Source organism: Sapajus apella, unplaced genomic scaffold (genome assembly GCF_009761245.1).
Source record: "Sapajus apella isolate SASKATOON/1434 unplaced genomic scaffold, GSC_monkey_1.0 scaffold2, whole genome shotgun sequence".
Classification (NCBI taxonomy): Eukaryota; Metazoa; Chordata; class Mammalia; order Primates; family Cebidae; genus Sapajus; species Sapajus apella.
The window spans coordinates 75,086,214-75,098,638 of NW_022436942.1; the positions used below are offsets into that span (position 1 = coordinate 75,086,214).

At 41.4% G+C, this 12,425-nt stretch overlaps 1 protein-coding gene across 1 annotated transcript in view; it reads left to right on the forward strand.

The window, feature by feature from the left end:
* The window catches only part of FBXW8 (F-box and WD repeat domain containing 8), a 123,674-nt gene that overhangs the window by 13,384 nt on the left and 97,865 nt on the right, over positions 1–12,425 (forward strand). Inside the window, exon 2 of the mRNA XM_032240879.1 lies at positions 3,698–3,802. Within this exon, the coding sequence (XP_032096770.1) occupies positions 3,698–3,802 (105 nt within the window). The remainder of the gene's footprint in view (positions 1–3,697; positions 3,803–12,425) is intronic.

Below are 12,425 nucleotides of genomic sequence, written 5' to 3' on the forward strand. Positions count from 1 at the left end.
CTAGTAGCAAGTAGTATTTTTAACCTACATTTATGAACTGTGGGAAGTACCCAATCAGAGTGCCTAAGACATTCTGCTGCCGCTACAGTAGTAGGATTTATGTGGTAAATAGGCCACAGCTTTTGTCCAGGATGTGGCTTCATATCCTTGTCAAATCATGCACACCTATAAACGAGGTGTGTTTTCAACCACAGGGCCAAATATGCTCACAGCTCTGCCTCTTAGAAGGTGTTTCCCAAATGATATTTCCAATAATAACAAACGGAAGTTGATGAATCAGTTATTTAACCTTGAATTTACTCTGGTTTGTTGGTTGGCTGGTGTAGTAATGTCACTCACTTACCTGCATTCTAGTATCCTCCTTGAGTAGGGGAGAGGGAAGTAGCTTACCTGGACTAATGTCTCTGGAGGTGTACAAAAGAACCCTTGGGAATATATTGAACACAGGACTATCATGGGTCATGTCTATTGCTTTTCAAAAAATAGACTCTGAGATGGAGATTTGCATGCAGGTGGTTTAGCAGGTTTTCTGTTCAGAGAGGCCCTGAACTGAGCAAGGGGACCAGGCCTTTGTACCCAGCCATGGACTAGTCATTGGATACAGGCTGCCTTAGGGGGGTGGGAGGGGTTGCAACTTGGGTGAGGCAGCTTGTTTGGCCAAAGGCATTGCCTAGGAACGGACTCAGCTATGATTCAACAGCAGGCAGCATTTTCATCTAGGGGAATGAGGGGGACCCGAAGAGGGCATCTGAGTGACCCGCTGCAGTATCTGTGACAAGGACCATTGGTAGAATGTCTTGCTGGAATTATTCTAAGTGTGCAGCATGAAACTTGAGCATTTGGTCTCCTCACCTTGCGGAAGGTGGGGGGGTCTATATATTTCTTAAGATGTGGACCTTCCTTTAGTCTATTGGTTTCTGTTTTTTTCCCTGCCATTTTCCAGTGGTTAGCCATGGAAGGTCACCTACATGAAAGTCCGGGACTTGATCTCTTTTGGAGTTTAGATCGTAATTTTGAGGGCACACTTTTTTTTGTTTGTTTTAAGTTTGGCTGTGTAAAGTCTTTCACAAAATTACAATTCAATGGTTTGAAACAGTGGTTGCTCTTCAGAACTTTTAAATGGTCAAGAACCATCATACTGCATGCATTAACAGTGAGAACAGCACGGGGTCTCATTTCTATTCTTAATGACATACCTATTTCATAGAGTGGTTATATCTGTTTTGCAGATGAGGAAGCACAGATGCACTTAGCCTGGTTGCTTGTTGGTAAGGTGGCTGAGCAGGTTTATCAGTTTGAGTCTTTGCTCTGAACCTCCAAGCTGGATTGCATCCCAGAGATTATGGTAGTTGGGATAAAGGATACTGGTGGCAGGGCTAGGGTAATGCCAAGATACAGGCATTGTCTCCCATGATGAGGGTAGAGGCTAAGCCAGCTGAGCAGGCAAAAGATGGAAGGCTCGGGCGGGCACTGTGGCTCACCCCTGTAATCCCAGCACTTTGGGAGGCCGAGGTGGGCAGACTGCCTGAGGTCAGGAGTTCGAGACCAGCCTGGCCGGCATGGTGAAACCCCATCTCTGCTAAAATACAAAAATTAGCCAGGCGTGGTGGCAGGCGCCTGTAATCCCAGCTACTTGGAAGGCTGAGGCAGGAGGATCGCTTGAACCTGGGAGGTTGCAGTGAGCTGAGATCATGCCATTGCACTCCAGCCCGGGCAGCAGAGCAAGACTGTCTCAAAACAAAACAAACAACAACAACAACAAAACAAACTGGAAGGCTCCTGTTATCAGAAGTGTGACTTTTCTGCATCAGAATAGCTAAAAACAATGATGATGTCCTGTGCTTCTTTGGAGTAGTGTCAAGTCCAGAAAAGTTCATAGTGAGTCCTAAATGGGACCAGTTGAAGAAAGCAATGCCTGGCAAGTCTCTAACAGCAAAAGGCTAAACAAGACTTCAGATTCAGTGAACACAGGCTTTTCTTTGGCTTTATTTGTATGAGGATAAGGAACATTTTTCTCTTGTTTCTTTACCAAGTAGGTAAAATAGTCCTCTCCACAAAGTCAAAATCCAAAAAAGAAAGCAGGAGGAGGACCATAATTGCAAAGGAAAGTTTCATCTTGAGTGCGGCTTTCCTTGGCAAACAGCGACTCCCTCCAGTGTTGATTTGAGGAGTCTCAAGTTGTATCTAGGCTGAGAGAGAAAGTGATGCCTCTTTCTTGATGAGTGAAACCGATTAGTTGTGGGAGGGGACGGAGCCTGACATTAAACCAATGACTTTCCTTTATTTTTTTAGGCACGCACCCCTGAGCCTTCTAATTACACTTGCAGATTTTTTTTTTTCCTGTGTTTTTCTGTACGGCCAAAATTTCTCTTGATTTAACATTCTGTTCTTTCTCTTTGCCCACAGAGAGCTGTCAACTCTTACTCTTTTTTTCCTCCAGAGAACCCTTTTGGCCTTCATCCTTTGCACTGTTTTTACAGTTAAATACTGCATTTCCTTTTTATGCTCTGGGATATCTTTTAGTCCTGGGACCCCTAGATGAACAGAAATTTCATTCCAGAAAAATTCTTTACCCTGAGTCTTGGTAGGGTCTAAATCAGTGCTTACACTCCCTTAAAAACAATGAGGCGATTTTTGTTTTGAGACAGCAGCCTTGCAATATGTAAGACTGCTGCGTTTGAGTGGTGAATTAACAATTTGCTTGCAAGCAATAAGTCACTGATGTCAGCCAAAGCTTATTAAAAATGGATTTTAGTAAGCGAATGCTATTGGGACAAAGAGCACAGCTTTTCCTAGCTTTGCAGAAGCACATACCAAAGTGAGCAGGTGGATTGGGAATAGGCAGAGGGGTACATACGTACATTTGGCCTTTTTCTGTTTCACACTCATATTTCTTTGTGCTACCAGGATCGTCATGGCAGCCTTATCTCTCAAGTAAAGCCCGTTACCTCATCCCTAATTGCTTATCCAAAGGCAGGCGAGCTCTGATTTCTCTGCATTAATAAATGACACCAAAGAAGAACTGCTTTGTTTGCACTGGCTCACTCAGGTTAACCAGCATAAGCCCCTGAGAGCATTGGGAAACCTTGCACTTTGCCAGTGGTCAAGGAGAGGTGGCGTTCACTGCGATCGAGAGCAGTGTTGCGCTTGTTTACTTTTTGCTCATGTTTATAGCCCTGTTCCTTTCCCAGTGAAAACCCCTTCGTGACCTAAAGCAGCTTTTCTCTAGCTGTGGGTACCCACTCCCTTCCTAGTGGGGAGTAGTGGCGATTGCCCTGGGAGAAGGGGTGGCCTCCCTGATTTCAAGGCTCACTTCCTGGGCTGCCTGCTGCTCACCTTTCATTAGAGGTCAGGAGCCTCTCCACAGACCTTGGCACTGATTGCTGTGCCATACACAAGGCTGGAAGATAGCACCCCTGCTGCTCTGTGAAGCACGATGGGAAATGGTCATACGAGTTTCATAAGTGAATATGAGGAGTGGAGACGTGTGGGAGTCTGAGAATGGTGGATGGCTGGCAGGTTCTGAACTAGTTCCATGACTGCCTGGTGAAACAGTGCGGATGCCTCCCTCCTGGGAAACAGCGTCAACTATCTTGTCACCACCTAAGGATATCTCTGGTCATTTAAAGGGCCTGTACATTTGAGTTATTTCCATATCTGAGAATTGTAAACTTATTTCCTTTTTTGTCCCCCACAGAATGAAATGAATGATGTGCCCTTCTTTGATATCCAACTGCCTTACGAATTGGCAATCAATATATTTCAATATTTGGACAGGAAAGAACTAGGAAGATGTGCACAGGTAAGATGTCGCCAACAGATGTTCAAGATTTCCCTAAATGAGTGATTAAAGTATAGGACTCTCCTGGGTAATAGAAATTTACTTACAGAATTATAAACTTTGCAGAATGAATGAATTGGATGGCAAGTGTGATTGAAGGAAAGCCACCTTGACCTTAAAGGATTATAGTCCACATCACCACTCGGTGTGTATCTTTCTGTGACCCAAGAGCTCTCTTCTCCCTGCCGTCTTCTGAGTTATGGCTGACCTGTGGCAGCGTGCCGGTGGCTGACAGCTTGGTGCTCAGCCTTTATTGAGCTTGCCTGCGCTATTAATGTACTCACAGTTTTTAATGCAAAGATGTAAGCCCTTGGTTAAATCAAGCCAGTTGTTAGGTTGGGGGCTGAGGGTCAGCCGAGGGACAGAACGGTGAAGTCATGTTTTAGGTGCATAGTCCAAATTACCCTTTAAACTTTAGGATCTCAATCAGTGAGGTGCAAGGCGGGTGAGAACTGAGACCCACCAAAGGAATTGCAGATCAGTGTCACCCATCTCATGCGTACTCTGGGTCATATGCCTGTGGAGTAGAATGGTGGGAGATATCATTCAGGCCAAACTGCATTGTGTATAGGAATCATGAGGGGATCTTGATAAAATGCAGATTCAAATTAAGGAGGTCTTGGGTGGGCCTGATAGTCTACTTTCTTTTTTTTTTTTTTTTGAGACAAGAGTCTTGCTCTGTTGCCCAGGCTGGAGTGCAGTGGCACAACCTTGGCTCACTGCAACGTCTGTCCTCCCTCCCCATGGTCCAAGCAGTTCTCCTGCCTCAGCCTCCCGAGTAGCTGGGACTATAGGCGCATGCCGCCCAGCTAATTTTTGTATTTTTAGTAGTGATGGGGTTTCACTGGCCAGGCTGGTCTCAAACTCCTGATCTCAGGTGATCTGCCCGTCTTGGCCTCCCAAAGTGCTGGGATTACAGGCGTGAGCCACCACGCCTGGCGCCATTGATAGTCTGCTCTCTAAGCAGGGGGTGCCAGCGTGGCTTTGGCCACATTTTGAGAGAGGCAAAGGTTTATACCATTAAAATTGTTCTTTTGTTCTCGCCTTTTTGGCCAAGAGTGTGTGATTGATATTTCTTTTCTTTTTTTGAGACAGAGTCTTGCTCTGTCACCCAGGCTCTCTCACCCATGGAGTGAGGTGCCATGATCTCGGCTTCCTGCAACCTCTGCTTTTTGGATTCAAGCAATTCTCCTGCCTCAGCCACCCAAGTAGCTGGGATTATAGGCGCATGCCACCATGTCCAGCTAATTTTTGTTTTTTTTTTTTAGTAGAGACAGGGTCTTGTAACGTTGGCCAGGCTGGTCTCGAACTCCTGACCTCAAGTGACCTGCCCAACTCATCCTCCCAAAGTGTTAGGATTACAGGCATAAGCCACTGCGCCTGGCCTGATTTTTCTTTTTTAAAAATTTCATTTTATTTCTTTAAACGGACAAATAAAGTTATATATGTTTATCAGGTATAACAAGATTTTTGAAATATCTATGCATTGTGGAATGGTTCGGTGGAGGTAACTAACATGTATTACCTCACATACTTATTTTCTGTGGTGAGAACACTTCAAATGTATTCTCTTAGTGATTTTCAAGTATACATCATTAACCGAAGTCACTGTTGTATAGTGGAGCCCTGAACTTATTTCTTCCATCTAACTGAAGCTTTGTATTCTTTGCCATCCTGCTCCGCCAGCCACTGGTAACCACCATTTTACTCTCTACTTCTATGAGCTCAACTTTTTTAGATTCTGCGTTTAAGTGAGATCATGCAACATTTGTCTTTCTGTGCCTGGCTTATTTCACTTACCATAATGCCCTCTAGGTTCAAACATGTTGTTGTAAATGACAGGATTTTCTTCTTCTTCTTTTTTTTTTTTTTTTTTAAGACTGAATAGTATTCCTTCGTGTGTATATGCCATATTATCTTCATCCATTTATCTGTTGATTCTGTATCTTGGCTGTTGCGAATACCATTGCATTGAATCTGGGAGTACACAGATCTCTTTGACTTACTGTTTTCACTTCCTTTGGATATATATCCAGCAACCAGAATTGCTGGATCATATGGTAGTTCTATTTTTAAAGGCACCTCTGTTTCCTTAATGGCTGTGTTAATTTACATTCCCACTAACAGTGTGCAGGCGTTCCCTTCTCTCCACCTCTTCATCGGCACTTGTCTTTTTAGCAATAGCCATTCTAACCAGTGTCATTTTAATTTGCATTTCTCTGATGATTAGTGCTGTTGAGCGTTTTTAAATATACCTATTGGCCATCTGTATGTCTTCTTTTGAGAAATGTCTATTCAGGTCCTTTGTTCATTTTCAAATTGGATTGTTTGTCTTCTTGCTATTGAGTTGTTTGAGTTCCTTATGTAACATTTTGGATACTAACTGCTTATCAGATATATGGTTTGGAAATATTTTTTCTCATTTTGTAGGTTGTCTCTGTACTCTGCTGATTGTTTCCTTTGCTGTGCAAAAGCTTTTTAGTTTGATGTAATTCCATTTGTCTGTTTTTGTTGCCTGTTCTTTTGGGGTCATATCCAAAAAATCATTATACCAGTGTCATGGAGTTTTCCCTCTAATTTTCTTTCTTATATTTTTGCAGTTGCAAGTCTTACATTTAAGACTTTAATCCATTTCGAATTTATTTATTTTTATTAAGACACTCACGCTGTTGCCCAAGCTGGCATGCAGTGGTGCGATCATGGCTCACTGTAGCCTCGAACTCTTGGGCTCACATGATTCTCCCACCTCAACCTCCTGAGTAGCTGGTAGTACAGGCTCATGCCAACATGCCCAGCTAACTTAAATTTTTTGTAGGGAAAGGGTCTTGCTTGGTTGCCAGGCTAGTGTCAAACTCCTGGCTTCAAGTGAAAGTTAATTTCTTTATAATAGCATGAGATGGGGGTCTAATTTCATTCTTCTATATGTGGCTATCCAGTTTTTACAACACCATTTATTGAAGAGACTTTTTTCCTCCATTGTGTATTCTTGGCACCTTCATTGAAAATCAATTGACTGTAAACGCACAGGCTTATTTCTGGACTCTCAATTCTATTTTGTTGATCTGTGTATCTGTTTTTATGCCAGTGCCATGCTGTTTACATTGCTATACCTTTGTAGTATATTTTGAAATGAGGTATTGTGATGCCTCCAGCATTGTTCTTTTTGCTCAGGATTGCTTTGGCTATTTGCAATGTTTTGTGTTTTTATGAAAATTTTATCATTGTTTTTTTCTATATCTGTGAAAAATGTCTTTGGAATTTTGATAGAGATTGCATTTCACTCACTTTGAGTAGTATGGACATTTTGATAGTGTTCTTCCAATCCCTGAACATGGAATATCTTTCTATTTATTTATATCTTCTTCCCTTTTCTCCTTAATGCTTTAAAGCATACTGGCCTTTAGCTTCCTTGGTTGAATTTGTTCCTAAGTATTTAATTTTGGTGTGACTACTGTGAATGGGATTATTTATTGACCTCATTTACAGATAGCTTGTTGTTGGTGTATTCTGCTGATTTTTGTACATTGATTTTGTACCCTGCAACATCACCAAATTTGTTTATTACTTTATTGGTGGAATATTTAGGGTTTTGTAATTTATGTTTATATTGCCTGTAAACAGGGACAGTTTAACTTCATCCTTTCCTGTTTGGATGCCTTTTATTTCTTTCTGTTACCTAATTGCTGTGACTAGGACTTCTAATACTATGGTGAATGCAAGTAGTCAGAATGCACATCCTTGTCTTATTGCTGAAGAAAAGCTTTCAACTTTTCGCTGAGTATAAGGTTAGCTTTGGTTTTGTCACATACGGCGTCTGTTGTGTTAAGGTACATTCCTTCTATACCTCATTTATTAAGAGTCTTTATCATGAAAGGATCTTGAATTTTGTCAAATGCCTTTTCTGCAACTGACATGATTATATCGTTTTTCCCCTTCATTCTGTTAATGTATTGTATTACATTTATAAATTTCTGTTGATTTCTCATAAGTTAAATGGGTGTATAATTGCTAACCATTTGGCTTTTGATGGACAACTGTTTTCTCTAGGAGACACTGGAGAATCCATTCTCCATAACCGCCAAAAAATTAGTTTGTTTAGTGCTTAGCGTTTTCATCCCTGGATTCTATCATGCATTTTACACAGTTGTTTACAGCTTTAAGAGAAAGGGTTCGCAAAATTCAGTGGTAGGAAAACTGCACACTAAAATTGAAAGCACCACCGAGACTATGACATTCAGCATAGGAAGGCGGTTTGAGAGTGGTGAAAACTGTAGCCAGATCTGGACTCTACAGCGTGCTACCTCTATGGCAGTTCAGTGAAGTCACACATCATACAGGACCATTTAGACTTTTTAAAATTCTTTTTTCTTTTTTTTGAGACAGAGTCTCGCTCTGTTGCCAGGCTGGTGTGCAATGGCACGATCTCAGCTCACTGAAACCTCTGCCTCCCAGATTCAAATGATTCTCCTGCCTCAGCCTCCTGAGTAGCTAGGACTACAGGCGTGTGCCACCACGCTCGGTTAATTTTTGTATTTTCAGTAGAGATGGAGTTTCACCACGTCGGTCAGGATGGTCTTGAACTCTTGACCTGGAGGTCCACCTGCCTTGGCCTCCCAAAGTGCTGGGATTACAGGCGTGAGCCACCGCGCCCAGCCATTCTACTCTTTCTTTATGAAGCATTTTGCTTAATCATTTTTCTACTTGAATATGAATTTGAAAGGATTTTTAATGTTCTTGATTGTTGCAGTATTGCTTAAGTCGGGGCATTGGCAAATATTTTTTGATGCACAATGTGTGTCTGGGAAGTGATGGAAATTATTTAAAGACTCAAATTCACTTTAAAAATGTGCTGAAATGTAAACTGTGCTCAGAGCCTATCAGTTGCACTAAGCATGAGTACCTATATTGTTTTCATTCCCCTTGGAAATTTGATTTGTTATATTCTAACTTTACACATTGGCCCTGCTCCCAAGAGTTGAGAACAAGAGTATAGCTAAATGAAGCCAATTCCTGGATTTCAGCCTGATGCTGTTAGCCGGAGTCTTGGAACAGGGTCTAATAGCTAGCTGCTTTACACAAAGTCAGCATTAGACGATAAAATCTTCGTTCTTGATAGCGAGCTGCTGTTTAAGAAATCATTTCTTTTAACGTTGCTTTCTGCTCTCCTGCTTTGTAGAGGGCCATGTGGCTTTCACATCTGCTGCTGGTTTTCTCATCCAAAGAGTTTATCAGAGAAAGATAGGATCTAGTGGAAGAAGAGATCCCCTTTTGGTACAATGGGGCTGCATTACAGGGTAGATTGGTTATGCTGGTGAGATTATTCTGCAGGTGTGAACAGTTTAATTTGCAACACAGTAGTCCAATTGTCCACCAGAATTCTCCCCTCTATGGCCAGTTGGATTTGGCTTTTGGTTGCGGTTGTTAACCCAGTTTTTAGAGCACGTGTATAAGAATAGAAAATATTCTTAAACAGAACCCTGTTAGGGTGCAGTGACTAAGTTGGCTGTGATCTGTGAAGTCAAGGTTTTTATGACGCTCTTACATAAGAATGGCAATAGGTGGCTAGTAGTTTGTAGAATTGGCTTTGCTTCATCAATCGTTAAAATTAAAACCACAATGTAATAAAAATCGGTAGCATTTTCATTTGTTTCTTGGGGTGTTTTTATTTTGAAACAGGGAGGAAGTTCTTCTGTGGAATGTCCTGCTGCTTTATGATTTTATTTTAGAGGGGCTTTCTTTCTTTCTCTCTCTCCATCTCTCTTTTAATCTAGGTGCCTTGGGATTTTAGTGAAATTGGGCCAGTTATGTGGAATTGGCACCATGAACTAAATGTATGCCCTTGGAGAAAACCTGTTTGCTTAGATCTTTATGCCAAATTGGTAACTGACTAACAGTAAGAAACTCTGTTACTGGGAGGCCTTTGAGATTTAATTATCCCACAAACCATGCTGGAGACTGATTTTGCTTTGACTTTGTCTCCTTTCCACATCCCCTCTTCTTTTTCTGCTTCGGAGGCTTTGTGTTTTCAAAACTGAAGTCCCACTACATGAGTTTGTGATCCTTGTGTACTTTTGATGCTAAGGGCTCCAGCTCCTTCCTTTCAATAGTTGTCCCTCGGGGGACTTAATATCTCTGTGGGAGTGTTTCTTGCCAAAACATCTTGAAAATAGTGTGGCTTTCAGTAAGCAAAGTTACTTGTTGGATAGTTCATTGAACAGCTTTATAATCTTGCTATCTGTAATTTTCTGTTCATCTTTTTTTGTGCCCACAGAACTCCTGGCATTTAAAAGATGCTATTTTTTAGTGAATAACAATGATACAGTTGTTGATTTCAGATTTACAAATTGGTTTTTAGGCGAAAAGTAAGTCTGCCATTATATTACAACATGAATGATTCTGAGGAGTGATGGCTTTTAGGTATTTACCAACATTCATTTTTTAAACTTTAAAAATTATTATAAATTCATAGGAAGTTGCAAAAAAATGTACAGAGAGTTCCTGTGTACCCTTCCCACAGTTTCCTCCATTGGTAATATCCTGCATAACTGCAGAATAGTAGCAAAACCCCAGGAAACTGATGTTGGCACAATTCACAAATCTTATTGATGTCACTAGTTTTACATGCACTTATTTGTGAATCTGCGGAAGTTTACATGGAGGTAGATTTGTGTGACCATCACTGCAGTCAACATAGAGAGCATTCATTCCGAGAATCTCTTGTGCCAGCCTTTCACAGGCTTTTATAGCCACACGAACCTCAAGTCCACCCCCAGCTCTATCCCTAACCCCTGGCAACCACTGCTCTGTTCTCCATCTCTGTAATTCTGTTTTCAGTTTTTTAACATATATTTTAGTTCTGTGTATTTCCTAATGTGTAATTTTAGGAATTTAGCTTTATAAGTAACAATGTCTTGTTTTTCAAGTAAAAGGGAGGAAAAAAGTACATAAAGCAATAAAGAAAAAGAGGGAAGACGCAGAGGTTAAAAACTTGAAATGTTTGATAATATTGGTGAGCAAGAAGTAGATGACAGCAAAATAAGTAATTCTAGAACTAAAGACCACTATATTAGATTATGGTATTTCAAGTTTCAAGGAAAATGTGATTTTATGTCCATGTAGAGAAACTAAAATCCAGGCGCTTATAGCTAAAGATCTATAATCTTAATGAAGTCTGTGAAAGTCAGGAATCCATAGCCAAGTGAGGCTGAATTGATTTTCCTGGCAGAAATGATTCTGCAGACCTGTGGTTGCTGGCAGGGTTCCCTTAGTTCTTTACTTTCACCCTTGCCACCAGACTTCTCTATCAGGAAATTCTGTGGAAGGCTCCTTGTATGCTGAAGACCCAAGTGCCCTCAGGAGTTCCGTTTAATTCATGTAATTATTGTGGCTGCCTCCTTTAAGCACAAATTTAGGGAAAGGCAAAATCACTCTAAAAAACAGATTGGGAGCTAGGTGAAACAAGAATGGCAAATGAACATTGAACTAAGCAGTGGGTACTTTGGAGTTCTTTATTCTGTTCACTTGACTTTTATGTGTTTGAACTTTTCCACAATTAAAAAATTTAATAGAAAAGAAAAAGCAGAAAGCAAAATAATACATGTGAATGAGAAAGAGCCTATGGAGGGCAGCACATGCCAGCAGCTGAGCTGTTTCTATGACCTTTGAGAATAAAAGCAATCCAATTTTTTAAAAAACAGTTGGACTTACTCTTTTATCTCATTCAGTTATTTATATACGGCTGACTGTGTGCCAGGTACTGTTCTGTATAGTGAAGACAGCTGAGAGCAAAACATAAAAAACCTGCTTCTCAGAGAGCTTCCATTGTATGCAGTAAACACATGATTACATAGAGTTATCAGATGCCAGTGAGTGCTACGGAAAAGAACAAGACAGTAGATGTGATATGGGGGTTGCACTTCTGAGTGGCCAGGGAAGACTTTGCAGAGAAGGTGACCTTTGAGCAAAGACCTGAAGGAGGGTGAAGGATGCTGTGCAGGTCTCTGGCAGAGGGGAGTAGCAAAGGCAAAGGACATGAGGCAGGCACAGCTGAAGCTCATCTGAGGCAGAGGGCACCTGTTGCGTTTGAGGAACAGCAGGAAGGTCAAAGTGGGTGGTTGTGGTATGCTGAATAATGGCCCTCTCAAGTATGTTCACATCCTAATCCCTGAATTCCATGAATATGTTAACCTTCCATGATAAAAGGCCCTTTGTAGTTGTGATTAGGTTAAGGATCTAGAGATGGGGTGATTATCTTGGATTATCCAGGTGGGTCAGATGCATTACAAGCCTTCTTGTAAGAGGGAGGCAGGACGTTAGGGAGGAGAGGAAATGCTGTGTTGCTGGCCTTGCAGTGGAGGAAGGGGTCACAAGCCAAGGAATGTAGGTAGCTTGAAGCTGGAAAAGGTAAGAAAACAGTTTTCTTTCTGAAGCCTCCAGAAGGAATGCAGCCTGCCCACACTTGATTTTACACTTCTGGTCTCCAGAACTATAAGAGAATGGATCTGTGTTGTTTTAAGCAGTTAAGTTTGTAGTCGTTTGTGAGCGCAGTCATAGGAAACTGATATGGGGGTGTAGGGAGCAGAAG